The sequence below is a fragment of the Nannobrachium achirus genome (genome assembly GCF_963921795.1).
Source record: "Nannobrachium achirus genome assembly, chromosome: 20".
Taxonomy (NCBI): Eukaryota; Metazoa; Chordata; class Actinopteri; order Myctophiformes; family Myctophidae; genus Nannobrachium; species Nannobrachium achirus.
In genome coordinates, this window is record NC_137827.1 from 20,397,362 (window position 1) to 20,424,366 (window position 27,005).

General features: G+C 45.0%; 1 protein-coding gene across 7 annotated transcripts in view; it reads right to left on the reverse strand.

Moving 5' to 3' along the window:
* The window catches only part of esrrb (estrogen-related receptor beta), a gene marked incomplete at both ends in the record, with an annotated part of 86,779 nt that overhangs the window by 39,486 nt on the left and 20,288 nt on the right, over positions 1–27,005 (reverse strand). For 4 of the 7 annotated variants that reach the window (XM_080750596.1, XM_080750595.1, XM_080750594.1 and 1 more), the window contains 2 exons: positions 8,678–8,794; positions 22,755–23,188. In XM_080750596.1, coding sequence (XP_080606722.1) covers positions 8,678–8,794; positions 22,755–23,188 — 551 coding nt within the window. Of the gene's footprint in view, positions 1–8,677; positions 8,795–22,754; positions 23,189–27,005 lie in introns of those variants that run through there. The other 3 variants (XM_080750599.1, XM_080750598.1, XM_080750597.1) reach the window with 2 other exon arrangements.

Here is a 27,005-nt window from a genome sequence, read left to right on the forward strand (position 1 = left end):
CAGCGGAAAAATGGTCACACGTTAGGCCCCCCCACACCCGTATCTGCTGACCCTAAGGGTCCGACCGTCCTGACACTCTCCTCATGTGCTCCATTTACACGTTAGGTACAATATCCCTGATGAGGTAACTGTCCTCCTACTCATACTGCACCAGTAATTAAAACAAACCATCATCGCACTATATACAGTAGCAGGCTACTGGTGAAACAGAGTCTGGAACCGAAAAACCTATATTCCACTGATGACAAACTGCTAACCACATGAACCCTAGCGTCCCGATTCTTAGGTGGTCATTCGCCGAAAATAGCCAATCTAAAGCTCACTTTGCGTCCCGTAGATTGGCTATTTTCGGCAAAGAGATTTGGTGTAGAGGGAAATAGTATAGGTTTTACTGTAGTGTACAGTAAGTGGTTAAAGGACCATAGCAGCAACCTGGCATTGGTTAACTCATTGACTACTCACTGAAGGCTATACCTGACATGTCCAACATTTTTTAAGCATATTGTACCATGGTACTGTATGTTGATTTTCTGTAAGGCCATTCATTTTAGTATGACATGGAAATCAATTTGTGGAGAACTGAAAAGTGCTTGAGATAGGTAATCCAACAAATTGAACTTTGTGGCGCGTTTTAACTTGCTGTATAGTGAAGTGCTTTTTAACTCAAGTGTTGCGTTTTTAATGCATTTTAAAGAGCAGATTGATTTGAAAAGTTGAGCTGAAAGTAGTGCCCGCATGGACAAAAGATTGATTTATGAATGAAATTCAAATGCCATGACTTATCTGCTCAATGATATTTAGCCAACATTGACTCAATTATTCAGGTACAAGTACGTCGAGTCATTTTCTCACTATGGTGTAAAAAGTCGACAAACACGAAATACAAAAAAACAAGGCTGTTGACGGGGAAATAGTCGATGTTTATGTACAATTATATGAGCCGGAGCTGTGAATACTAGTTGATAAAATGTATTGGCACCGGGTATGGCCCTTTTTAAGTAAACGGTGCGCGTCGGCCGAAAGCTCGACAAGACTTGAAAATCCCCTTCAATAACAAGGGATAGGATTCTGGCCCGTCTCTACGCTGCTCTGTATAACATGACATACCAACCTGGATCATTCCCTGACTTTATGAGTCGTCCCTTACTACGCCGTCAAAGCATGCAGTCCGTGTTTGTCTCTCTGTTGCTTTATGGTTGCAAGGGTGTCACACCAAATTCTGGGCCCTGGGTACAAGGATTCACTTCAATTATGCTGCGCTTTAACTGTTGAAAAATAGCAGAAATACAAGCTCACAGCGCGGCACCGAGTGTCGCGCTGCAAGCTTGTAGATCAGCTATTTTTGAAAAAATGGTGAAGATTTGTCTTTGAATATTTCAAATCCTTCTAGGATTTTTTTTTATTTTTTTTTATAAACATATGTTTCTATGTCAGTGGTGCTCAAACCTTTTCATGTGAAGGACCCCCAAAATGATATATATTTGTATTCGGACTCCCATCTCAAAATATTTAGCTCCAGGGACCCCCCAGAAGCAAAATTTTGGTCACAAATGTTAGCGATTTTCACGACTTTTAAAAAATAGCAGATCAGAAAAATAGCAGATCGCGGCACCCGGTGCCGCGCTGTGAGCTTGTATATCTGCTATTTTTCAATAGCTAAAGTATAAAATAGTTAAGGCCCCCTCCACCTTGGGCCCTAGTAACTCAGTCCCACTTCCCCGCCTCCCCCTTGTGACACCCCTGTATGGCCGTGGCGCTATAGAGGCACGCGGTCCATTTATATGTCAAGCATTTCACTGACATGCCCATGGTGGAGCGCGGTGCGGTTTTGGCTGTATGTACAATATGTGACTATGAGGTGTGCTATTGTGGGCTTGTGGTTGTTCTTTGCACACTGGCCTGCTAATAAGAATGACATGCTGGGAGGTGGTTGGGGGGGGGGGGGGGGGGTGTATAGTGTATCAGCCCCCTAGCCAGCACTGGTGTAAAGTAACTAAGTACATTTACTTAAAGTAATCGGAGCAGGTAAATAAAATAAAAAAATCAACCACGTTATGTCAATCACGTTTGTATTATTATTTTTCCGACGAGGGTCGATTTTTCTTTTTTCATATTTTCGCCACTGTGTCCCTGCTTTCTGTCTCTCTCCCTCTCCTTGGCCTGAAAATGTTTTTTTTTGCAGATTTTGAATTTCCAAAACCAGCTTTACCAATTTCCGTTACTTTCACTTCTACTCCACTACATCTCAGATCCAAATGTTGTACTTTTACTCCACTATGTATTTGAAAACTTACGTTACTAGTTACTTTGCAGATATAAATTATAATATTATGAAACATACATGAACCACTATTTTATACCTTGGCTGTTTGAAAAATGTTTGAAACTAGCCGATCAAAAACCCACGACGCGCCGCGAGCTTGTAGACCTTTTACTTTTGGTACTTTAAGTACATTTTGATGCCAACTTTTACTCAAGTACATTTTGAATTGCAGACTTTTTGCAGTCTTATGCAGACTTGCAACGGAGTACTTCTACATTACCGTATTGACACTTTTACATAGTAAAACAAGCGAGTACCTTTTCCACCACTGGCCCCTAGCCAGCCTTTGTTCCCTTTGTTAGGCACATGTTCCTGTCTGTTGCAATGATCTCACCTGTCAGCCCAGGGAACAGGGCAGGTTACTGGCTACCATCCCTGCTCTGTGCTCTCTGTCTGCGCTTCCCTCCTGTGACTGATTTATGCTTCACCGCGCGCCGGTGTCGAGTGCCGAAAATGGCTGATCTACAAGCTCAAAGCCCGTCGGAACGCGACTTCTGTGCAAGCTCATGGATCTGCTATCTTTCCGCACAACAAAGCATAAATTAAGCGTTAAAGGCTACACTCCCACACACGGTGGAGTCAGCGGCGTCAGTTCAGAAAAAGCTAAGGTATGGCAACATGACTGGTGTCTTGCACGCGCGCCTTCGCGCGCGTGCAAGACACCAGTCGTTTTGCCATACCTTAGCAACAGGCACGACGAAAAGTACATTTTATTATCTCCCCCCAGTAGCGAAGGTATGGCAGCTGCCATAGCTTGCCATACCCAATTGACGCCTCTGAGTGGAGTGAAATGGTGAAGGCCGTGGCCAAATAAAGCTTGATTTATCTACTCCATAGCACGGCGGGTGTCGCATGCTGACAAGAACATGATATCGGAGCTATACTGTAACGACGCCGGCCGTTAAATTAGGCTTTAACGCTATTTTGACTGCCGCTCAGATCTGTGGTTGGTAAAAAGAAAAAAAGAACCGCAGTACAAATGTCAGGTGTTATCCTTGGCCTGGCGGCGCTATGTATACGTCCATTTATGTGTGCGACCATACGTGTGTGTGTGTGTGTGTGTGTGTGTGTGTGAGAGAGAGAGGAGAAAGAGAGAGGGCGAAAAGAGCATCTGCCACTAAGCGATGTCAATGTAATCTCTCAATAGTATCTGCTCTTCCCTCTCGCTCTAAGCTCTGATCCCTCTCCATTGATCAGAGGAAAAACCTGTTGCCCCTGACATTTGATTCTTCTATTGATCACTTCCTCCTTTATACAGTGAGAGGAAAGCACAGCCAGTCGACAACACAGGGTCTTATGGGCAGATCCCCCCGTAAGCGGCCTGCTGATCTCGGAAGGCGATTTTTTCCCCCCTTACGTGTTTTTCGAACACATTTTGTGACATGAACACGTCGGTAATTAGTGTTGCAGTAAGTGTTTTCTAGTTAGTGAATTAGCTTTGCTTCCATAAATGTGAGTAAGTCTATGATCAAATACATTTTGATTACAGTCTAGATTTTTTCTGCAACTGATGCTGTCTACTCTAAAGGGGTAATTCAGACCACTGCGATTTTTCAGCGCAACATTTTCACTCACAACGCGTTGTGTGAGCTTGTAGGATTGGCCGTTTTCGGCAGGCAACACGCACGGCGGTAAAACCAGGTGCACATCGAGCTTACCGCGGTTTTGTTTCACCAGGAATCTTTTGTCTTAAGACACCAGTCTGGAATGGTTGTTCAAGTGCAGCTAAACTTGGCATGTTAGTAAACGTGCCACAATTAACAATAATGCATTGCACCTGTGCAGCTGACCTGCGGAATCTGGGAATGTACCATTTTGTCAAGATGGGGAGAATACAAGTGTGGAGAATATAATTATAATACCTTGTTAAAGTGACCATGTTATTTTACTGTAATTTAACAATATAATAACCAGCACAGTAGACAAAGAGATATTCATGGATTTTATATTTAAAAGTAACTTTTATTTCCCCCCCTGGATGGAGGGTATGGCAGCCGCATACCCCTGCCATACCCAACTGACGCCCCTGTCCGTATACCCGTGTGACGGGTAGAACACAGCACTGGTTTGAACCTAGGCTCAGTAGTCTTTCCATAATGTGATTATTTTGGTGCACATCGAAGCCGACCATGAGCCTGACAGACAGTAGGAGTAGAGGTAGGAGGCTCCTCATCGGAGCTGTAAAGTTATAATTAGGTGATATTTTTTTTCCGTTCTCTGACCTTTCTGCACTAATGACAGTAAGTTAAGCGGCTCCAGGAGGCACGTGAGAGCGCTGACCGTCTCCAGACCCCGCGGGTCTGAGCGCGGTGTTGAGCCGCCGGGCCTCGCTAGAGCTTACCGCAACCACAGACCAAGTGTCACTTCTTTCCATCCCGTCATGGTAACACCTTAACTGGAGCTCAGTTAGTCTGTTCTTGAGAGACTACCATGTCAGTGGTTCTCAAACCTTTTCATGTGAACGACCCTCAAAATGATATGTGTTTGGTCACGGACCCCCCCATCTCAAAATATTTAGTTCCAGGGACCACCCAGAAGCAAAATTTGAGTTACAAACGTTCGCTTTGAAAATACATATATTCAGATTTGCACACATTTTCACGACTTTTTCAAAAATAGCAGATCTACAAGCTCGCAGCGCGGCACTCGGTGCGTGCTTGCAGCAGATCTGCAAGCACACAACGCCTCGCGGTGCGAGGCGTTGTGTGCGACAACGACGATATCGTACAAATACTTTTGATTGTTCTACAAATCAGTGATTTGAGGGGAAGCGATGAACGGTGCCTTCGCTGACAATCAAGCGGGTGACAGCGTAGCCTGGTGCAGTGACGACAGCAGCTATGCAAAAGAGGAGGGTCATTCTCATTCCGTGGATGTGCTGAACACACAGAAGTGTGCATTATAACGTCGGGCTTAGAATAAGTCTGCATATTTGAGCTTTTTACACTCCTTTTTCTTTTTTTACCTCCTTGACCTGACACTGGTCATTCATTTATGGCCATGACTACATATTTTTGTAGTCTCTTATTCCCCAGGATGATATATTGGCATAAATTTTTCATCAGATAGTAATGCGATTACTCTGTCTTTCTGGGGCTGTGTGTCTTTATCTGGCTTGCACGCGCAGGTCCAGGGGATTCTGTTACTGTGTGGAGATCCATACGGCCCTCGTCTGTGGCTTCACTCAGAGACTAGAAATGTATCTATAGATTCCACTCTCCCGTGAATAAACGAGGGAAATGTGAGTCTGTCTTGCACTTAAGTTCGACAGAGAATCCTTAGTGGAGGAAAAAAAGGCGGAAGGGTTTTGCTGCGATTTCGGCTGCTAGCGAATAACGATGTGCCATTTCAAAACTTCACACGTCCTGCCATTGGCAAGACAGTCGATTGGCAGAACATTGAGCTTGTAGATCAGCTATTTTTACTATTTTAATGACCTTCTCTGATTTTGAAGTTTAAAACAACCTATGAAGGTGGATTCTGCTTTTCAATGGGAATGGAGTGGTTTCTTGACATTTGCAAGTTTCTGTACAAATACTAAATACGCTCCATTCTCCATAAAAAATTGAAAGGCAAAACAGGGAAATAATTTAAAAAAAACATTTCCAGGAAATCTCCAGGAAACGATCAGTAAATACCGAAGAGTTGAAATGGGGTGTCGCTCTCCATTCCGACATGTCGCCACTCCGAAATTGACTTCTTATTGTCGGAGTGGCGACACTTCCATAGAGGTTAAGTTTAGGGTTAGGGTTAGAGATAGAGTTAGTGTCGGAATAGAGAAATGTCGGAAAGGAGACATGTCGGAGTGGCGGGGTGTAACCGTTGAAACGGCACATCTGTATATTTAAAAAATACCCAGAGAAATGACTGTGTTTGAAACGTTAAAGTACAATTACGAGGTGTTCCTGCTATAGCCTCCAGTACATTGAAGATATTCCCTTTTTATTCATAGACCGTTGAGTGTATGGCGTTCAACAGGGAACGATAACAATCATACTTTGTAAAAAAACAAACTAAGTGTGGGTCAAGTGCCACTTGACCCACACTTACTCGCCCAACACTCCGGGAAAGCAAAAAAAGGGGCCGGGAGGGGAAAAAAAGAAAGAAAATAACAATAACATGTTACTGCCTCACTGAGGCTCTGAGAGGCGCTCCCAGTGGAGACTTGAATAAATATAACACCGCCTCCTCACCCCTCAAACCACACATCTTTCATTATTCATCTGTCTGGCTTTTTTTTCTGAAGCAACCAACAAGTCGTCACTGTCGGGGCAGAAACCTCGTATCTCCCAAGTTTCAAATTTGTATTTTTTTTTTCGCAAAGCAAAGCCCTGCTTCATCACACAAGGCCGTCGCACAAAAGCAGTGAAAACAGCAGATCTACAAGCACATAACGCCTCTGTGTGCTTGTCGATCGGCTGTTTTCACTAGTTTAGTTCATTTTTAAAATGATAAATACAAAACAAACGGTTTTGGACATACAAGGATTCCACCCGACAACGACAAAGTGAGAGAGAGAGGGAGAGACAGACTGAGAGGTAGAGAGAGAGAGAGAGAGAGAGAGGCAGGGGATAACACACACACTGATGCATTAGGGGGCCTCCCCCGAAAGAGCTGCCCATGCAGGGGTCTCAGGGGGCCCCCGGTAAGGGGGGCCGGGGCGGGCCCCGGGTCGGGTTGGAGAGAGAAACCCAGTCGAAAGAGAAATCCATCGGCAGCATGTTTAATTGTCACTGAATTCCCCCCCGCCGGAGTGACTTTAAAAAACCATCCACACAGGAAGAGAGATGCCGAGATGTTCGGAAAACATTTTAGTGGATCAATACGCCCAGCGGAGAGCCCGAGACGAGACCCGTTGCCGAGCGCGGCGTTCAGGGACCCTGCCCTGAGAGCCCCTTCCAGTCGGAATACTGTTACATTTCTATTACTCAGACGGCCCCGGGATCGACCTATTCAGCATATTTCTGTCCCCAGCTCAACTGCACATTATTTACTGCTTTGTGTTGGTAGGGGGGAGGACATGTAGGGGGTACTGGGATCGGTTGCACGCATGCATCTCTCTCACGCTTCGGCTACCGAGAGACCACTGATCTGGTCAGGGACGTGCTGGGCCCCTGATTCAGCCCGGGAAAAAGAGTTGGAGTGGCCCTCATTTTTCTTTTTTTTTTAAGTTATATTTCGTCGTTGTCGGGTGGAAATCTTGTATGTCCAAAATCGTTTGTTTTGTATTTATCATTTTAAAAATGATTTAAACTAAACAGCCGATCTACAAGCACACAACGCCTCGCGGTGCGAGGCGTTGTGTGCTTGTAGATCTGCTGTTTTCACTACTTTTGTGCAACGGCCTTGTATGATGAAGCAAAGTAAATTTGAAACTTGGAGATACAAGGTTTCTGCCCGACAGTGACGATTTACTTGGAACGAAGGCCGACATTTTATTTTTATTTTTTTCCTAATGGCCGGCCTGGCCCGGCCGGGAATGAACCGGCCGTTCGGGAGTTGTCCCGCTTTTGACAATGGCCAGCACGTCCCTGGATCTAGTGCTCATCATCGGATGTGCTGTACAGGACGTCGTCTGGGACTTTGCAGAGACGGCTGTCCTCACGTTGCAGTGTTCCCTAACGCGTGGGACGGTGCAGTGCAGTATCCTGGGGTAAACTCGCCGTCGCGTCAACAGACGTTTTCCTTGCAAATTATAGTCTGCGTAATACAGGGGTCTTCAACGTTTTCAGGCCAAGGACCCCTTAGCTCTGAGAGAGATGAAGCCTCACTACCTATCGTATAAAATTGTGTTGCATATTAAAAATGTACATGGATTATCTCTTATACAGTTTAGACATGACGGTACCATCATCTGTGCAGGTTGGATTAATGTGTATTTTCATATATTTAACCCGCTTGAACTGTCAATACCTACTGCTACTATTCTGCTCTTCTTTTCCATCTACACCAAACCTCTGTGCCAAAAGAAATAGACGATCTACAAGCGCACAACGCCTCGCAGCGCGAGGCGTTGTGAGCTTGTAGATCTGCTATTCTTTTGGCTAATGTTCCACTAAGAGTAGGGATGCTAGGTTTCAAATGATCAAACATGATCACACAAAGATTTCCTGATCCCCCAGTAGTAACTCTGAGGACCCCCTAGGGGTCCCGGACCCCCTGTTGAAGACCTCTGGCGTAATAGATTACTTGCTGAGACGGTAACATCCTGGCAGTGAATTTAACCCTGAGAGTGTTCCATTTGCTCGGACTCTATGTTACAAAATGGACACATTACCACTAAGGATTTGAGTGTGTACTGTACCTGTGGACAAACATAAACAACAACACATTACAGTAGTTGGATCGCCTTACCTTCCTTGAGCATCCCCACTTTGAGACATTTCATGAAGCGACATGCTTGACAGGACTTGCGTCTCCGTTTTGTGATCTCGCACTCGTTTGTGGCCGGACAGCTGTATTCTATGTTGCCTGAGGAGGAGAAACAGACAGGGACGTGCAGAGAATGTTAGAGAGGCAGGGGCTGACATTTCTAAAGGGGCCTTTTGGTGGAAATATTGAAAATAGCAGACCTCCAAGCTCACAACGCGTCGCAGCGCGACACGTTGTGAGCTTGGAGGTCGGCTATTTTCGGTGCGTGATACCACACTGAACTAAGCATAATCAAGTCAATACAAGAGATTTGGTCTAACGGCATGGACTTCTACACGTAAAGGGCAATTCTTTCAACATAAGATGCTGCATTCAAGTTCATGAGAGTTTGGACAAGGCAATTTTCTTGAATGCCGCCTTCAGGTGTGGCATGGAAAGAGGGCATTTGCATTTCTTTCACCATAGTAAAAACAGCATTCATGGTCTGGAGAGGACACTTTTTACAGACGGATAAAAGGGCAGGGGCTCAAGCCCTCCCTTTGATGTCTATGTGTGCACGTGCCTGGAAACAGAACGCACTCATGTTGACCTATTTGCAAAAAGGAAAACACTGTACTGTCACACTGTACTGTATTACTGGCCAAAAAATATAGAAAGGTTCTCTTTGTCCACATTTTGGGAACAATTGAAAACAAGAACAATCAAAGATATGCCCGACATCACAGCATATGGGGGCATTTCACCAATTTCCAAAACACAACGTGGACCTTGGGGTGCTGCCACTGATGTAATAAACATCAGTGTGTCCACTCGGCTGTGTTCAGCGGGGCTATAATAAATCATGTTTCGCCCAGCCAGTCACGGGCACCTGTTAATCATATCCTACGGAGCCCATTTTCAGCGGTGCTCGACTTAGGACCGAGGTGTCCTCCAGCGACAAGGCATAACTTCCAGTGCTCGCGGGGGCCCGAGGTATAAGGTTGGAACGGAGGGGTTGGGGAAAGGTAGGCTATACGGTAAGTCCTCCAGGACCCCTCGGTTAGACGCCGCCGTGGCCCCGCGCGCTAAATTGGCCTCATTAATTCTGCGCGTGTCCCCTCCGGGCCGCGGGCGCCGGGGCCGTGTCCCCCCCGCGCTCCGAGGGGGCCTGCCACCGCTCTCAATAGCAGGCTGGAGAACCGGACAACGCAGCCCCCCGGCCACTTTACATAACGCATTTAGAACGGGTACACGTTATTGCGTATCATTATTTTATGCTTTAACTATTGAAATATAGCAGATCTACAAGCTGTGCCGCGCTGCGAGCATGTAGATCTGCTATTTTTTGAAAAATCATGAAAATTAGAATTTTGACCTGATTCTATAAGTGTCTTTTGAATCCTTATAAGATTTTTGGAAAAAACCTATGTTTCTATGTGTCAGCAATCTGGCCAGCCATCGTCAAAGAAAAGGTCTTTTTCACTTAACTGGAGCTCAGTTAGCCTGTTCTATGTCAGTGGTTCTCAAACCTTTTTCATGTGAAGGACCCCCAAAATGGCCTCGGACCCGCATCTCAAAATATTATAGTTCCAGGGACCACCCAGAAGCAAAATGTTTGCTTTGAAAATACATATATTCAAAGATTTGCACACATTTTCCATGACTTTTTCAAAAATAGCAGATCTACAAGCTCGCAGCGCGGTACTCGGTGCCGCGCTGTGAGCTTGTATATCTGCTATTTTTTCACTGGTTAAAGCATTCAATAATTCTGGGCCTAAATGGCATAATACTCCGGCAGACCCGAGCCCTGTTGTTACCGCTGTAGCCATTGTTGACTATTTACATAGTGTACAGGCAAGCAGGCCTTATGCATTATTCATCCGAACCACTTCAGCGTCTGATTCCAGGACGCCACAATGAAAGAGAGTTTCATTGCTGCACAATAAAAAATAAAAAAAGCCGGTTCCACGTTCTGCTCTAGCATTAGCAAACAGAAAGGGCAGGGTATGGGAGTCAATCCCCTCCGCTTTTGTGCGATTCCCCTACATTTTACTGTATTCGAGGGGTTTTCAATAAAGGGGTTTCAGTGTAATGGTCTCCGTATTATAGCATGCTGTTATGGTAGGAATTTGAATCGTTTCCATTTTGTGTGGCTTCTAAGATTCTTTTTGACATTGGTGTCCCCCCTCCAAACGTAGCCATTAAGCTTGTTTTTTTATTTCCTTGTCGATGCAGAACTTTCATAGAAATGGACTTTCATTGAAGCAAAGGCGGGTAAATGTAACATTTTAATTAAATTGTCCGAACGTACAACAGAAGGGTTTCCTTTACTGCCATAGCCAATGACATACTGTAAAGCACTGTATACTGTATGAACGAGTGAATGTAGTCGGAGCACATTACCTCAAAATGCACACATTTCTCATGTTGTACTTACTGTACTCAGTAAACCCCCCCATGTTAATTTGTCCATTTACTTATATTTGTACACTATCCGCATCAAACCCATTAAAACCGGGAAAGCATGTGTCATTTTAGATTTAAAAAAATTGCATGTATACAAGCTCACAGTGCCGCAGCTTGTAGATTTGCTGCTATTTATTTAGTTTTATCATGAAAATATGAGCAAAACTTTGAATATATATCTATATTTTTGAAGGCAAACATCTTTAACTCAAACCTTTGCTGCTGGGGGTCCCTGAAACAAAATATTTTGAGATGGGGGTCGGTGGCCAAGTACGTATCATTTTTGGGGGTCTGCCTTGAACCACCGATACAGCGTCATACGTTTTTCAGAAAACAAGTTAGGATTTAGAAGACATGTTTTAGAATGGGTCTCATGGTCTTAAGGGAGCAGGTTAAACACTACAGTGTACAGCAGTGGATTCCAGGGACTCTGTGGGTTCCTTTAGCGAGATCTAAATTGACCTATAAAAGTATGTAACTCTGACAGGTTCCATGGTTCCATTTGTACACTGTCAGAGTTAAAGGACAGTCTTTTTAGACACAATAAGCCGGTGATTTCTTTACAGTAACCCCAGGGCTCCACTGGCGGCGTTGCGTTGCTCTGCGTCTTGACGGCGTCATTAACGCCGTCACTTTGACGTCCGACCGGCTCCACCGCAGCGCAGCGGCTGTGACTGTGAGGTATTCATTCTATGGCCAATATAGCCCATTTCCAAAACAACATGAAAATCACTTTCAAACATGAATAAAACTATTTGTGACCTGAATGTGAACGTATAGAGCACACTATGTTCACAGCAGAGAGCAGCAATGCACCACTGACCACTTTGTTTTGTCATGATTATAGCCTGTTGTATTTATACATAATTTACATAAAAAAATATGCTAGGACTTTTGGGACATCTAGTCAGTCAACCTTGTGAATGGATAGCCAACAGCAGAAACGCACGTATATAGCCTACATTTAAATATACAAAGCATTTATTCATATTTTATACATGACTGGACGTTGTGGACGGCATCAAAAAATTGAACCGGGGCGATTTTCGAGTTTGGACGCCGTCACCGGAGCGTCCGACGTTGATGTCGCCGTCGGCAGTGGAGCTCCCTTCATTGATTAAAACGGGAGCGTTCCCAGCGTTGACGTTGACACAACGCTCGACGCGCCCGGTGGAGCCGGGGGGTTACACTACTAGCCACCATAAGTCACATCTGCCCATGAAAGACTGTGGTGCATCTTGGGAATGGGCTTATTGTGTCTAAAAAGACATATTTAGCCACTTAAAATCGCTAAAACGATAGAAAGCAGTAAATGAAAACATTTGAACACTCATCTTTTCTTTTCTCTAATTACAATCTAAAATATGAACCCTTGTTGTAAAAAAAACAAAGTTGTGAGACCTTCAAATGTGAATGTTTGAGAAACACATCTAGCAGCTATCATACTGTACGATAGCTGCTAGACGTGCCTCCCTAAGCTTGCATGGACATTGGGATTCAGTCCCATTCCACGCACGCAGCTCCTCCGCACTGACCCCCTGCACCCTGCTAATGTACACACATACAGTACAAAGGGCTGCCTAATATTCTAGCAGCGTTCCCGCCCAGGCAGCCCCTCCCCCAACCCCCATTGACAACTTATGCAATTATGTTAACATTATTGGACAGATCAAGTGGAGGGTCCCAAGATGTTCTAAATAATTAGAAATTCCGCCTTATATCTGGGTTAGAAATCATTATGCTAATTCCTCCCCCCTCGTCTCTTCGGGAACCGGGGGTAAATAAAGGTGCGATAAAGCCAGAGTTTTTATACGAGATTGTGCAAGCGGGTGTGGCGCACACACACCGGAAATGTCCGATCTACAAGCTCACGACGCGCCGCAGCGCAACGCGTTGCGAGCGTGTAGATTGGCTATGTCCTGGTGCGCGACACCTGTGCACAACGAAGTGTGAATAAATCATAGTAGAAAACACAACTGATGATGAGCGCTGGCGGTCTCGCCTCTTCCTGTTTCCTCTGTTGTCATAGCAGGAACAGACCATAATAATCCTCTCCGTTTCCCATCCGTTTGTGGGAGGAGGCAATCAGTGCCAGCAGCGTGTGCTGGGATCAATTCATCCACGCCGACTTTATTGTACTGCACGTCTGCTCGTTATTGATTCAGCAATTTTCAGACTTGCAACGACGACGACGCAAACGAGCGAATTTGATTGTCATTCAAAAGAAGCGAGTTTTTTTTATCCTATTGTCACCGCGTCTCCAGAGATTCATCTCATATTATCGTGGAGGGGAAAAAAAGCCGATAGATTGTTGGCAGGTGTGTGTGCTGTGCTGCCAGTTTCCACTGCCAGACCAACAGTGCTGCGTTGACCCCCGGTCGTCCCCGGGGACGTTCCTGTTTACAGGGGTGTTTTTCTCTCTCTCTCTCTCTCTCTCTCTCTCTCTCTCTCTCTCTCTCTCTCTCTCTCTCGCCTGGGACGTGTGCGCACCATACACCTGGTGGGCCGCTTAGCCACTTAAACCCTATATATCGTCGTCGTCGTCGGGTGGAAACCTTGTATGTCCAAAACCGTTCGTTTTGCATTTATCATTTTAAAAATGATTTAAACTAGTGAAAACAGCCGATCTACAAGCACACGGTGCGAGGCGTTGTGTGCTTGTAGATCTGCTGTTTTCACTACTTTTGTGCGACGGCCTTGTCTGATGAAGCAGGGCTTCACTTCGCGGAAAAACATCCAAATTTAAAACTTTGGAGATACGAGGTTTCTGCCCGACAGTGACGATTTACTTAGTCGACCGGAGTCCCACAGGGCTCTGTCTGCACTATGTCTGCTCCTTTTTTTTTTAACTCCCCTCTACACCAATTTACTTTGCCAAGAAAATAAGTCATAAGCTCACGAGAGCTTGTAGATTGGCTATACTTATTCACGGAACGATCGCCCTAAGAACGTAGGGATGCTAGGGGTTCGCATGGTTAACAACAGCTCTCTAAAAATGCACAAAGGCGCGAGTATAAACGCTAAGTGCCCCCCCCCCCCCCCCCCCCCCCCTCAATGTCCACCTGCCCTTCCGAGCCCCCCGCGCGTCTGATCTAGTGTCAGGAGGGGCTTCATGCACAGCTCAACAAAAGACAGGGGGGTGGGGGGGGGAATATCTTGGGTTTTTCCATCTCCGCGTTCGCCGTATATTTCCGAAGCCGTTAATGTGCGGCCGATATTATAGCGACGAAGCAATGCGCGGCGGATATGCCACGAAACAGAGCGGCCGTTTCTCGAAGAATTGGATTCGCGCCAGCTAAGGTGAGGTTAACACGACTATTTATTAATGTGCGCTCAGTCAAGCGTTTGAAGGGTAACCCCCTGAACCGGAGCGCCTTTGCCGGGGTTTATTTGCCGTTGCAGGGGTTATGGTATGGTTACCAATAACATCACGGAAACCAAAGGAGAAGAAAAAGATTTCCCTCTTACATCTCTTGATATGTATCTGTCTCAATTTCTTTTATGGCTTTTCAGGACCCATGCCAGGGCACAGAGGGGACAGTCAGGTCTTGTAAGTAAATTACAGTAAAATGGCAGGTATTTCTCATCAAAATCTAAACTGACTTTTACAGGCTTACTGTCAAGGTCTATTACTTCATATTAAAAAAGAAGAAAAAAAAAGCGGGCCACCGAGTTCAGTTTGTTTTCGAGCAATTTTTACACTCGGGTTCAAAATGGGAAGACAATATGGTTCAATAAGAGATTTATGTTTTTGATTGGTGGGGCACATTTGGCGCAGGGATGTGGGCACGATTAGGGGGGCTTTGAGAGCGGAGGTATTTGTGCGATGGATGGGGATCCAGGTTGACGTTGATTTGGGCCAGGTCTTGACTAATGTAACTATCTCCATGTAGGGGTTCAAAGGGCCTTTCGTTGGATGAATAGGTGACATAAGATGGATTTGCCATCCGCTTTTGTTGAAAAGGTAGGGCCATCAGGTCCCCTCAACAAACCAAAGGGAGAGGAAGTAATGAAGACATACCTCAGAAAAAAGAAAAAAACTGATATAGTACGCTTATATTGTACTGTACTGTACAGTATGTTCTGGCAGAAAAACTAGTAAAAAAAAAGAGCCACTTTAACCCTGGAGTCCTATTTTGAGCGTGTCATACTAGGTGAAAATTTGAACGTTTTTCCTGATCTACAAGCTCTACAAACAACTTTGAACATTTGTTTTGCTTAAAGGACAACTTTGTTTTTTTACAACATGGGTTCATATTTTAGATAGTCATTAGAGAAAAGAAACTTCTTTCTATCGTTTTAGTGATTTTAACTATATTTTGATTTGCGTGCATGCCCCCACCTGGGGGCATGCATGCAAGTGGCAGTAGACACTGTGTAGTTCATCCCTAGATGAACTACACTTTTTCATGGGCAGATGTGACTTATAGGTGCTGGTGTAAATGTAAGAATGCAATTGCCGGCTTATTGTGTCTAAAAAGACATATTTAGCCACTTGTACGCATGCCCCCGCCCACTGAAATCAAAATACTAAAATCATTAAAACAATAGAAAAAGGTAAATGAAAACATTTTAACACTCATCTTTTCTTTCCTCTAATTACAATCTAAAATATGAACCCTTGTTGTAAAAAAAACAAAGTTGTCCTTTAATTGTTAAGACAATTCTTCCTCTGTCATGTAGTCTCGCGTAGCCAGACAACTATTCCACAATCTCCGAATGCTATATAGAGTCTGGAACGGCAGCTCCCGAACGGCGAGTATCGGAAATAGCTGCTGCTGCACTGAACTGTAGTCCCATTGGAAACATAACAGAAACACAATAGCTCAGACAAAGTCATTCGAGCGGCCTATTCTTGTTATGGGTGTATAGTTTAAGAAAACGTATGAAAACATCATGGAGGTAACACCAACAACAGCAGAGAAAAACGAAATAACGCCCCCAGAAATATTGAAAGGAGACTTATCGCTTCCAGTAGGACATGTTATTGTTACTGCACCAAGGGAGCGGTTACGTCACATCCGCTTTATCTTGCACTCATCGTTTCTATTTCCGTTTGCCAGACTGTATGCCGGGAGCATTTTCCCAAATCGCGGACGCAACAGTCTGGCCTCGTGAGACTAGATGCAATGGAGACAAGACAAGGCATTTCCTGTGCCACAGATCCTATGAGTCATAACACTGCAGTTAGGGCTCTGTTTAAATGCTATGTGCACTAATTGGTGCAGCTGCGGTACCAGGACTAACCAGTAAAATGTTATTACTATAGATTTTTTTGGCAATTGACAAATACTACTGTACATGATGATAAAAAATAATTGGGCGTATAGCATGTCGTAAGAGACCTTGTAGGCCTATCACCGTTATTTTATATTTTTTTCATAGCCTAGTTAGTCATGACGCAAAAGTAGCAAACATAGTCGATGCAACCCGTTGTGGGCTCGTAGTTCTGTTGTTTTTTGTTATTTCAGAACATCTTTTGGACAATTTTCACCTATAATGACATGGTCAAAATAGAGATGCCAGGTTGAGTGTGGTTAAGTGGATATTTATAAATATTTAACCAATCAAAAGTATTAACAAGAGTTTGTACCTAAATGATAACTACATTGTATCCTTTGGAACACAGGTTGTTTGTTCCGTTTCCGGAAAAGCAACGGTTTTGGTTACGTTTCTGCCCAACAGCGATGGTAGGAAATTATTTAAATGATGACAAAATGTTGAGCAAAGATATTGAATTTATTTAATGAAGTTGTCCCAGTCTAGGGCTACAGTATGTCCATCAATACTCAGTGAGAGTGCACACTGTAGAATCTTGAAAGGGTCCATTTGTGCACACTAAGATGAACACTTAGGATGTTGACAGTGCAATACAGTCCATACCCAGCGTTAACTCAACATGCTGCTTGCCCTTAGCGCTATATCTTAACACAATGTGATGAAGGGGCTGTAAAAGACAGCTCCTTTTGTTTTGTTCTCATTAGGAGAGGCCGTCTCACACTCCACCCTTGACTGCCTCGTTATTCCTTTAATTAATCAGTTCTCATCAACGGTGCACCCTCTCTCATTCGTTCAAGGGCTCCGCCAGCCACGAGCCCTGGCTGCTATTTACTGCCTGGCGTTCGTTCCTTGTCCTCCTGCAGTCAGGCCGGGTGTGTTTCTTTTATCATTTCGGAAGGCTTTCACCCAGGGGTGTCGCACTAAATTCTGGGCCCTGGGTACAAGGATTCACTGCGGGGCCCCTGTGCTTTAACTATTGAAAAATAGCAGATATACAAGCTCACAGCGCGGCACCGAGTGCCGCGCTGCGAGCTTGTAAATCTGCTATTTTTGAAAAACCTATGTTTCTATGTCACTGGAGCTCAAACCTTTTCATGTGAAGGACCCCCAAAATGATATGAATTTGGCCACGGACCCCCATCTCAAAATATTTAGTTCCAGGGACCCCCCCGGAAGCAAAATTTGAGTTACAAATGTTCACTTAAAAAATACATATATTCAAAGATTTGCGCACATTTTCACGACTTTTCAAAAATAGCAGATCTACTATCTGCTATTTTTCAATAGCTAAAGTTACTAGGGCCCCTCCACCTTGGGCCCTGGTAACTCGGTCCCACTTTCCTACCCCCTTGTGACGCCCCTGAGGCCGCGTGTGTTTCTTTTATCATTTCGGAAGGCTTTCACCTCCCCTCCTCCTCCCCAAAAAAAAGTCCCAGCCCCATGTCCTCCTGTCTCCTCTGTCTGATTATTATGCCATTAAGCCTCTCTCCTCCACTCCTCTGAAAGAGCAGCCGGGTCCCTCTCCAATCTAAAAGAAGTCCTGTTTTTTCTTTTTTCTCCTCCTCCTCCTCCTCCTTTCCCTGAAATTACCCGGCGACGCGTGCCTGAGTTTCTAATTGGCGTGCCCGTCCCCGGAGACCGGCCCCCTCCCTTCCTCCTAATGAAAAGCCTCGGCCTTAATTACACTTTCCAAACGCTGATTGTTATTGACAAAACTCCTGTGGCTCGGACAAACGACGGCAGATTAGCTCCATTACAGGCAGGCCTCCAAGAGGAGAAAGAGAGGGATTTCAAATCGACAATGCAAAGTGAGGGGTGGAAAGAAAAAGGCGGGGGAAAAAAGAAAAAAAAAGCACTTTCAGGTTTTTTTCTTTTTTTTTCTTTTTCTGTTTTCTTTCATGTACCTCCCTCTTAATTGTTTGGGCCATTGCTCCACTTAAGACGTCCCCCTCCTCCCCTTCTCTCTCTCTCTCTCCCTTTTTTCTGTTCCATTGTGTTGCCGTCACTGAGTTGTTTCTAAGCGAGAGGACAAAAGCCCCAGTTATGTTACTTGAGAGAAAATATTCATCTTTTGTCAATAGACACGATTGCTGACGGCAGCACGGGTAAACAGGGAGGATTTGGCTTAATGCTTTTGTTTGCCTGCAAACAGTACATAGACTGTCTAAACCTGATAGGGCTGCAAGGTCCAAAATCAACACCTAGGATGGGCGGGCAGCCCTGCACTGCACATAATGCACCATTTCAGGGTTAGATATGTACACACACGCTGAAACACACTGTGTTCATCCAGCTCTGGGAGTGTACAGAATGATGCAGCCAAATTGACCCGTAATTAAGGGTCCATTTGGTTACATGTGTACGCTCCCGGAGTCTCTAGTTGTATTTAGACTTGAAAATCTCGTAAGTTACAAATAGTCACTGTCGGGTGGAAACCCTGAACCTTTCCTTTTTTATTATTTTAAAAACGAGTTAAAGTATAGTGAAAATAGCCGATCTACAAGCACACAACGCCTCGCGGTGCGAGGCGTTGTGTGCTTGTAGATCTGCTATTTTCACTACTCTTGTGCGACACTCTTGTATGATGAAGTAGGGCTTTCATCAACTTGGAGATACGAGGTCGACAATGATGAAATGGACGAATGAACGCTGAATAGTTTACTGTGCAGGAGTATGCTTTTACCAAACTGTATTTTTCATGTACATTAAATGACATTGCTACATTTCGCAAGGGGCTGATTTCACCATTAAAACCGCTAAAGCGTCATTTTAGATGTTTGCGTTGGCTATTGGAAAATTGCAGCTATACAACCTTGTACTGTACATCTGCTATTTTTGAACGTTTTTTTATTTTTAAATCTTGAATGAACTACTGGTTTCGAGGGCAAACTGTGGAATAAACCTCCTGTTGCACTTTTAACTACAGACTCACTCCCTAGCTTCCGCCGTGGACTGAAGACTCACCTCTTCAGACTCCACCTAAACCCATAGCACTACTGTAACACTCCCCCTTCCCTCAATGACCACACATGAAGCTAGATAGCATTTTTAGGTTTTAGAAACGTTTTTTTTACTGATTAGGTGCGTGGTCTACCTACTGTATGTCATTGTTTTTTCTAGATTGATACTCCTATTATTACATTATTACCTGCTTATTGTAAGTCGCTTTGGATTAAAAGCGTCTGCTAAACACCTAAATTGTAAAATTGTAAATTGTCTTAATGGAGAGTTACAGAGAGCGCAAAACGTGCGCATGACGTATAGTATTTTCAAAATGTTCTACGTGAACGTGGTTATCCTGACAGCTCCTCCTGTTCTGATTGCGTTTGTCTTCCAGCGCTGAGCAGACGAGGCTCAGACCCTGCATCAGGGGCGTCAATTGGGTATGGCAGGGGAACGCAGCTGCCATACCCTGGGTCCAGGGGGGAAAATAAAAGCTACTTTTATATATAAGTCCATGAATGTCTCTTTGTTTATCTGCGCTGGTTATTGTTAAATTACAGTTAAATAACTACAAATGCAAAATTTAACAAAATGGTCACTTTAACAAGTTATTATAATTATATTCTCCACACTTTTATTCTCCCCATCTTGACAGAATGGTATATTCCCAGGTTCCGCAGGTCGGCTGCACAGGTGCAATGCATTATTGTTAATTGTGGCACGTTTTACTAACATGCTACTGTAAGTTTAGCTGCACTTGAAAAACCATTCCAGGCTGCCATATCCAGCCCAAGAAACCGTAGAAACCTGTGTAAAAAAATGAAAAAAGTCTCGGGGTGTCACTATGGCGTGGCTTCCTGCGAGGCGTTGTGAGCATGTAGATCTGCTATTTTCACAATAGAACCGTGTTATCCATCTTTGCCATACCCTAGCTTTTGCTGAACTGACGCCACTGCCCTGCATGGGCAGCTGCTGTGTGCCTGGTGTGTGTGTGTGTGTGTGTGCGCGTGCAGTGATTTTTTTTTCCCGGGCTCAATAATATCTCCGTCTCCCTGATTAATCTGGGACAGAGCGCTGCGTGCTTCGCAGTGGGGGGGCCTTTCATTGCTTCTCTAATGGGTAGCTGTGATGCATCACGCCATGCAGATAGGGACGCGCACCCACGCTCCCCAGGCACACGTGCACGCACGCACACACACACACACACACACACACACACACACACACACACACACACACACACACACACACATCGTCGTTGTCGGGTGGAAACCTTGTGTATGTCCAAAACCTTCCCTTTTTTGTTATTATATTAAAAACGATTTAAAATAGTGAAAATAGCCGATCTACAAGCACACGAGGCGTTGTGTGCTTGTAGATCTGCTATTTTCACTACTTTTGTGCGACACTTGTATGGTGAAACAGGGCTGTATTTTACAAAATCACATACAAATTTTAATCTTGGAGATACGAGGTTTCTGCCCGACAGTGACGATATAATGTACACACACGCACACGCACACACACACACACACACACACACACACACACACACACACGTCTGTGTTACATGTTCTTGTGGGGACGTCAACATTTTTAGGATGATGATTTTATTAATGGCAATTCTTTTTAACAGCCTAGTTTTAACCACTAATCCTAAAGCTGAACATAGGCGATCTACAAGCTCCGCAGAGTTGCGAGCTTGTAGATCGGCTGTTTCAAGACAAGACGAGCACGCAGAATGTGTATGTTTTTAGAAATTAAAGCCCTACTTCATCATACAAGAGTGTCGCATAGAAGTAGTGAAAATAGCAGATCTACAAGCACACAGCGCTGTGTGCTTGCTATTTTTACTATTTTAAATTTATAAAAAAGGACATACAGTACAAGGTTTTCCACCCGACAATGACGATAAATAAACATTTATTTTGTAAGGACCGGAACCAATTGTCCTCACAATCTGCTTATTAAAATCTGCTATACATTGGGTCCTCACAAGTACACTAATACAAATACACACACACACACACACACACACACACACACACACACACGCACACACATGGCGCACTCTCGGCACAAGACGGGAATAATAAAGCACACATCGCGAGGCCCCCTAAGGCATGTGTGCAAACACAGCCCTCACACTCTACCAAATCTGACTCCCGATGATGATGTCACGGCCCTTATATCTACACCCCCCCCCCCTCCCCCCGCCCTCTCCCTCCCTCCCCAGCCTGACCCTGGCTGATGATGTCATCATTTTCATCAGCGAATGTGACGAACTATCCCTATTGTGTGTAGTCCAGAAGCTATGGGAGATATTTTCTACTTTACCATGATTAATTGCGTGTGATATTTTTAGTTTTTTTTCCCCCACTCGGTTCAGTTCAGTTAAACGAACACTCCTGATTTTACCGTGCACAGCATTGTCTGACTCTCTACTATATTTTGGAGAGGGAATTGTGTTAGGGGGACAAAGACCAAAAATGGCTCTTCCTTTTTAACATTCTTTGTCTCGGGAGGTACAAACCAAAAAGCACACGGCTGGTACTACTGTACCAAGCGGGCTCTCGGCGTCGTGAATCACTCGGCCGCCGGGCGAGGTGACGGAGTGTGTTTGTGCTCGAGAGAGAGAGAGAGAGAGAGAGAGAGAGAGAGAGAGAGAGAGAGAGAGAGAGAGAGAGAGAGAGAGAGAGAGAGAGAGAGAGAGAGAGAGAGAGAGAGGACGCCTCCGCCTCGGAGAGTGTTTTTGTGTCTGGCGGTGCGGTAACGGTAAGGGGGGGGGGGGTAAGGGGGGGGGGATGGATTCCCTCACGCCGAGTGTGTTGACGGGTGTTTGCGGGAGGTGGGTGGGTGGGTGGGCGCAGGGACGTGCAGAGAATTTTAGAGAGGCAGGGGCTGACGTTTCTAAAAGGTCCTTTTGGTGAAAATATCGAAAATAGCAGACCTCCAGGCTCACAAGTGAGCCTGAAGGTCGGCTATTTTCGGTGCTTAATACCACACTGAACTAAGCATAATCAAGTGAATACTGGAGATGTGGTCGTAACGGCATGGATTTCTACACAGAGAGGGCAATTCTTTCAACATAAGATGCTGCATTCAAGTTCAGGAGAGCTTGGACATGGCAAATCTCTTGAATGCTGCCTTCAGGTATATGGCACGGAAAGAGGGGAATTTGCATTTCTTTCACCATAGTAAAAACTGCATTCGTGATCTGGAGAGAGGGCACTTTTTTTTAAAGACCGATAAAAGGGCAGGGGGCTCAAGCCCCCCTTTGATGTCTATGTGTGCGCACGTGCCTGGGTGTGCGGGAGGGAGGTGGGTGAAGGGGGGAGGAGGGGTGGGGAGGAGGGGGTTGAGAGAGAGGATGGTGGTGGGGGGAAAATACCTTGTATCGTCCTTTTAAAAAAGGCTTTGCAGGCCTCGCAGGAGGCCACGCCATAGTGATACCCCGAGGCTATGTCTCCACAGACCAGGCACAGCCTCTTGGGGATGGAGTTCAACATGTATTCGCACTTAATGGGCGAGTCCTCCATGAGGCCGCCGGAGCAGTCGTCGTAGCGCTTGCGGCACGCGGCCGCCCCGAGCCCTCCGTGGCCGTGCCCGTGCCCGCCTCCCGGCGTGAACATGGGCGGCGAGTCCAGGCCGTTGCTGTGGCTGTTCATGGCGCTCACATAGCCGCCGCTGGCGTCCGACTGGCCGCTGGGGCTGTGGTGGCTGACCGTGTCGATGACCGAGGAGGGGCTGGACGGCTCCGTCTTGATGTACGACCCGCAGCTGGAGGGCAGGTGCCGGTCATCAGCGGCCATTCTATTCAACAGCCTGAGGGGTGGGGGGTGGGGTGGGGAAGGTAGACGGGTGGGGGAAGGTGGGAATTGAAAGAGAAGGGTTGATTAGCACAGTGGTTCTCAACCTGTGGGTATTTTTGTGGGGGTCCCCAGATGATTCACTTGATGTGCAACATTGTTTTCTCACTCAACAGTAAACAAACCAACATAAAGTTTAAGTGTTTAAAGGGTATCTGCACATTTCTAAAGTGACACATATAGAATGGAAGAACGTTGTTAAGATTGCTCGATGTTGAGTTCAAAACGTATGGATGGTTTGATGGAGATAACTGTCTTTGAACAGTTTGAAGTGCCTGACTAAAGACTCAGAAAGAGAATCAGTGTGCTTATAGTACCGTACACCCAATGACACCATTAAAAAACGCTGTTTATCACGGTCGGGCAGAAAGCTTGTATCTCGAAAGAAGTGAAAATAGCCAATTTCCAAGCTCTCAGGGTGTTGCATCACAATGTGCAGTGAGCTTGTACATCAGCTATTTTCACTTCTTTCGACAAGAGCTCAGGTTATGTTTCAATTTCCTGAAAAGTTTGTTTCTGCCTGACAGGAACAATATCTGAATTTTTATAATTTTGTTTACGAGACATTTTCTTTTTTGAAAATCATGTAATGCAGGATTCTGTACAGTTATTCCTAGCAGTGGGTAAAAAACAACAATTAAACCTTATAACAACAGTGTATGGTCACACCACACACAGTAGTTCTTCCACAGTCAGTCACCCTCACATCGGACACATCCTCATATTGTGATGCTGTGTGTGTTTCCTTCCCTGTCTCCTCTCCTCTCCTCTCCTCTTCCTCTCACACTATGCTGGACGTCTCCTAGACCCACATGTGTCCTAACCTTCCCTATGAACCACTGAACCAAACAGAAGGATCCTTAGCACCTCATTAGCCACACAGCACAGCAGCTGCACGCACGCACACACACACACACGCACGCACGCGCGCACACACACACACACGGTAGATCGATATAGATACCTATACTGTAGATGGGTAGGAGGGATGGGACGATAATCGTTATCGTTTATCGTGATAAAAAACACTCGCAATAATCGTATCGTGGAGATTTAAGTTTATCGTGAAATCGTACACTGGGATCAATTCACCTTTGATTTGCCGAGCTACATAATGCGGTACCATTTAAACCCTCATTGGTAAAACGGACATGGAAATGACACACTTAATAGAGTCTTTTTTTCACACTCTATCAAATCTCTTTGCCAAAAAATAGACGATCTACAAGCTCACAACGCCGCGTTATGCGCTTGTAGATCTGCTATTTTTGGGCAAATGTTCCGCCCCATAATGGATTTTGGGGATATTTTGATTATCGCGATAATATCGTGATATTTTCATATCGTCCCATATAATAGATAGATGGATAGATACTGATAGATAGATAGACAGTCAGACAGACAGACAGACAGACAGACAGACTGACGTTAAGAGGAGAGAGAGAGAGAGAGCAGAGCATACTGTACACACTCACAGGGCAAAATCATTTCAATACCGGAGCATCTCCATGGTTAAGAATGGATAGTGGACCTTGGCTTGTCTCCTTGAGTCAGCAGTCAGGCAAAAGGAAACATGACGGCGGGGTATCGACTTTTTCACCGTCTGCCTAATAACTGTATTTCGGAGCACATATATAATCTGATGTTGTACCGCGTGCAGAGCAAAGTGCAGCCTTTTGGCCGGGGACGGAAAATGCACTCCTAAAAAACCACACACACACACACAGCCCCACCTCCTTGCCCATACAAATGTATTTCTGCTGCGCTCCCGTCGCCTCTTAACTTGAAAATGCATCAGATGAAGAGCTCCTTTTCTCTGCCTCCCAACTAGGGATGGGACGATACACGATATTATCTTTTATCGTGATAAAAAAAAAACACTCGCGATAATCGTATCGAGGAGATTGAATTTATCGTGGTATCGTCCTCCGTCATGCACTGGGATCAATTCACCTTTTGTTTGCCGAGCTGCATATCCGGTACTACTTAAATCCTCTATTGGTAAAAGGTACTTGTAATATACCATTGTTTCCTGATGAGATTGGCACATTTCAGCCAGGTTTTTCATCTCACTCATATGTCACTTTGTCTGCTGACCTCACTCAACAACAAAAATAAACAGAAAATAAACAAAAATAAAACTAAAACAATTCACAGGAGGCAAGCAGTGATCACCCCATGATGTGCACTGCTATGTAGTTTCAAATGCACTACATTGCAGGCGCTTTTTGAGAGTGAAAGAATAAGAAGACACGTGTGACATGTGTGATCTGGGCAGCTTGCCCCAGGAAATGTGCCAATCTCAACAAGAAACAACGGTACATACTTGATAGTCTTTTTTCACTCTCTATCAAATTTCTTTGCCAAAATAGCAAATCTACAAGATCTGCTTGTAGATCTGCTATTTTTTGGCATATGTTCCTCCCCAGGATAACGGATTTTGATTATCGCGATAATATCGTAAATCACGATTTCTTTTGTCACAATAATCGTGAAATCTTCACATCGTCCCATCCCTACTCTCAACCCGGTGTGCGCGGCCCCATTTCTTGCTCGGCAAACAGAGTGAATTGAAGAGGTGGTGGTAGTGATGGAAGAGATGGATAACTCGCTGTATTGGGGACGCTGTGTGTGTAGACACAGTGACTTGTCAGGGTCAAGGCGAGGTCACACACACACACACACACACACACACACACACACACACACACACGCTGCTGATTTAGGTACCGCTCTGGGGGTGAAAGGTCATTGGCACCGCCTACATTAACAAAATTGAGCCTTGCATGGCTTATGCAAATTCAGACACGGGGGCTCCTTGGTGAGTGGCAGCTAGACAGGCCAAGTTCTGCCTTAGCATATTAGTGCCATTAGCATATTGCCAACTAATGGTAATGTTTACATACTTGACATGTCAGTTTACCGTCAGCAGCGGCCGGGAGACGGGTGGGGGACGTCCGTTCCCTATAGCCGCTTCTCCATCTTTGGCTAGTGGACGGATGTCTGTCTTTAACCCAGTTAGACCTGGAATTGTTTCATGCTTTAGCTATTGGAAAAATAGCAGATCTACAAGCTCGCAGCGTGGCACTGTGCCGCACTGCGAGCTTGTAAATCTGCTATTTTTTTTTGTTGAAAAGTTGTGAAAACGTGTGCAAATCTTTGAATTTATTGTACGTACATTTGTTACTCAAATTTTGCTTCTGGGGGGGTCCCCGGAACGAAATATTTTGAGATGGGGGTCCGTGGCCAAATACATATCATGTTGAGGGTCCTTGACATGTAAAGGTTTGAGCACCACTGACATAGAAACATAGGTTTTTCAACAAAAAAAACATAGAAGGATTTAGAAGACACAGAATCGGGTCACAGAATCAGGTCAGAATCGGGTCAAAATATTCAAAGACTTGCACAAAACATTTTCACGATTAAAACAAATAAATAGCAGATCTACAAGCTCTGCAGTTACACATCTCCATTCAGAAACATTGCCATTCAGAAGATTGACTTCCATTATTCTGAATGGAGGCGTCACCTTAACCCTAACCCTAACCTCAGCGGGGGTATTTCTGAATGGGGATGTTTCTAAGTGGGGGTGTTTCTGAATGGAGGTCTGCCCCCGGTTAAAAGCATAAAATACCGCGTAATAATGACGCGTTCCCGGTCAAAATACGTTAAGAGTCCTGGAGAGGAGATACGAGCGAGAGCGAGAGAGGAGGAGGCCTCCACCGTATCCCCTATCGGCCGGGGGCCGGACACCGCCGGTCCCTCCCTCC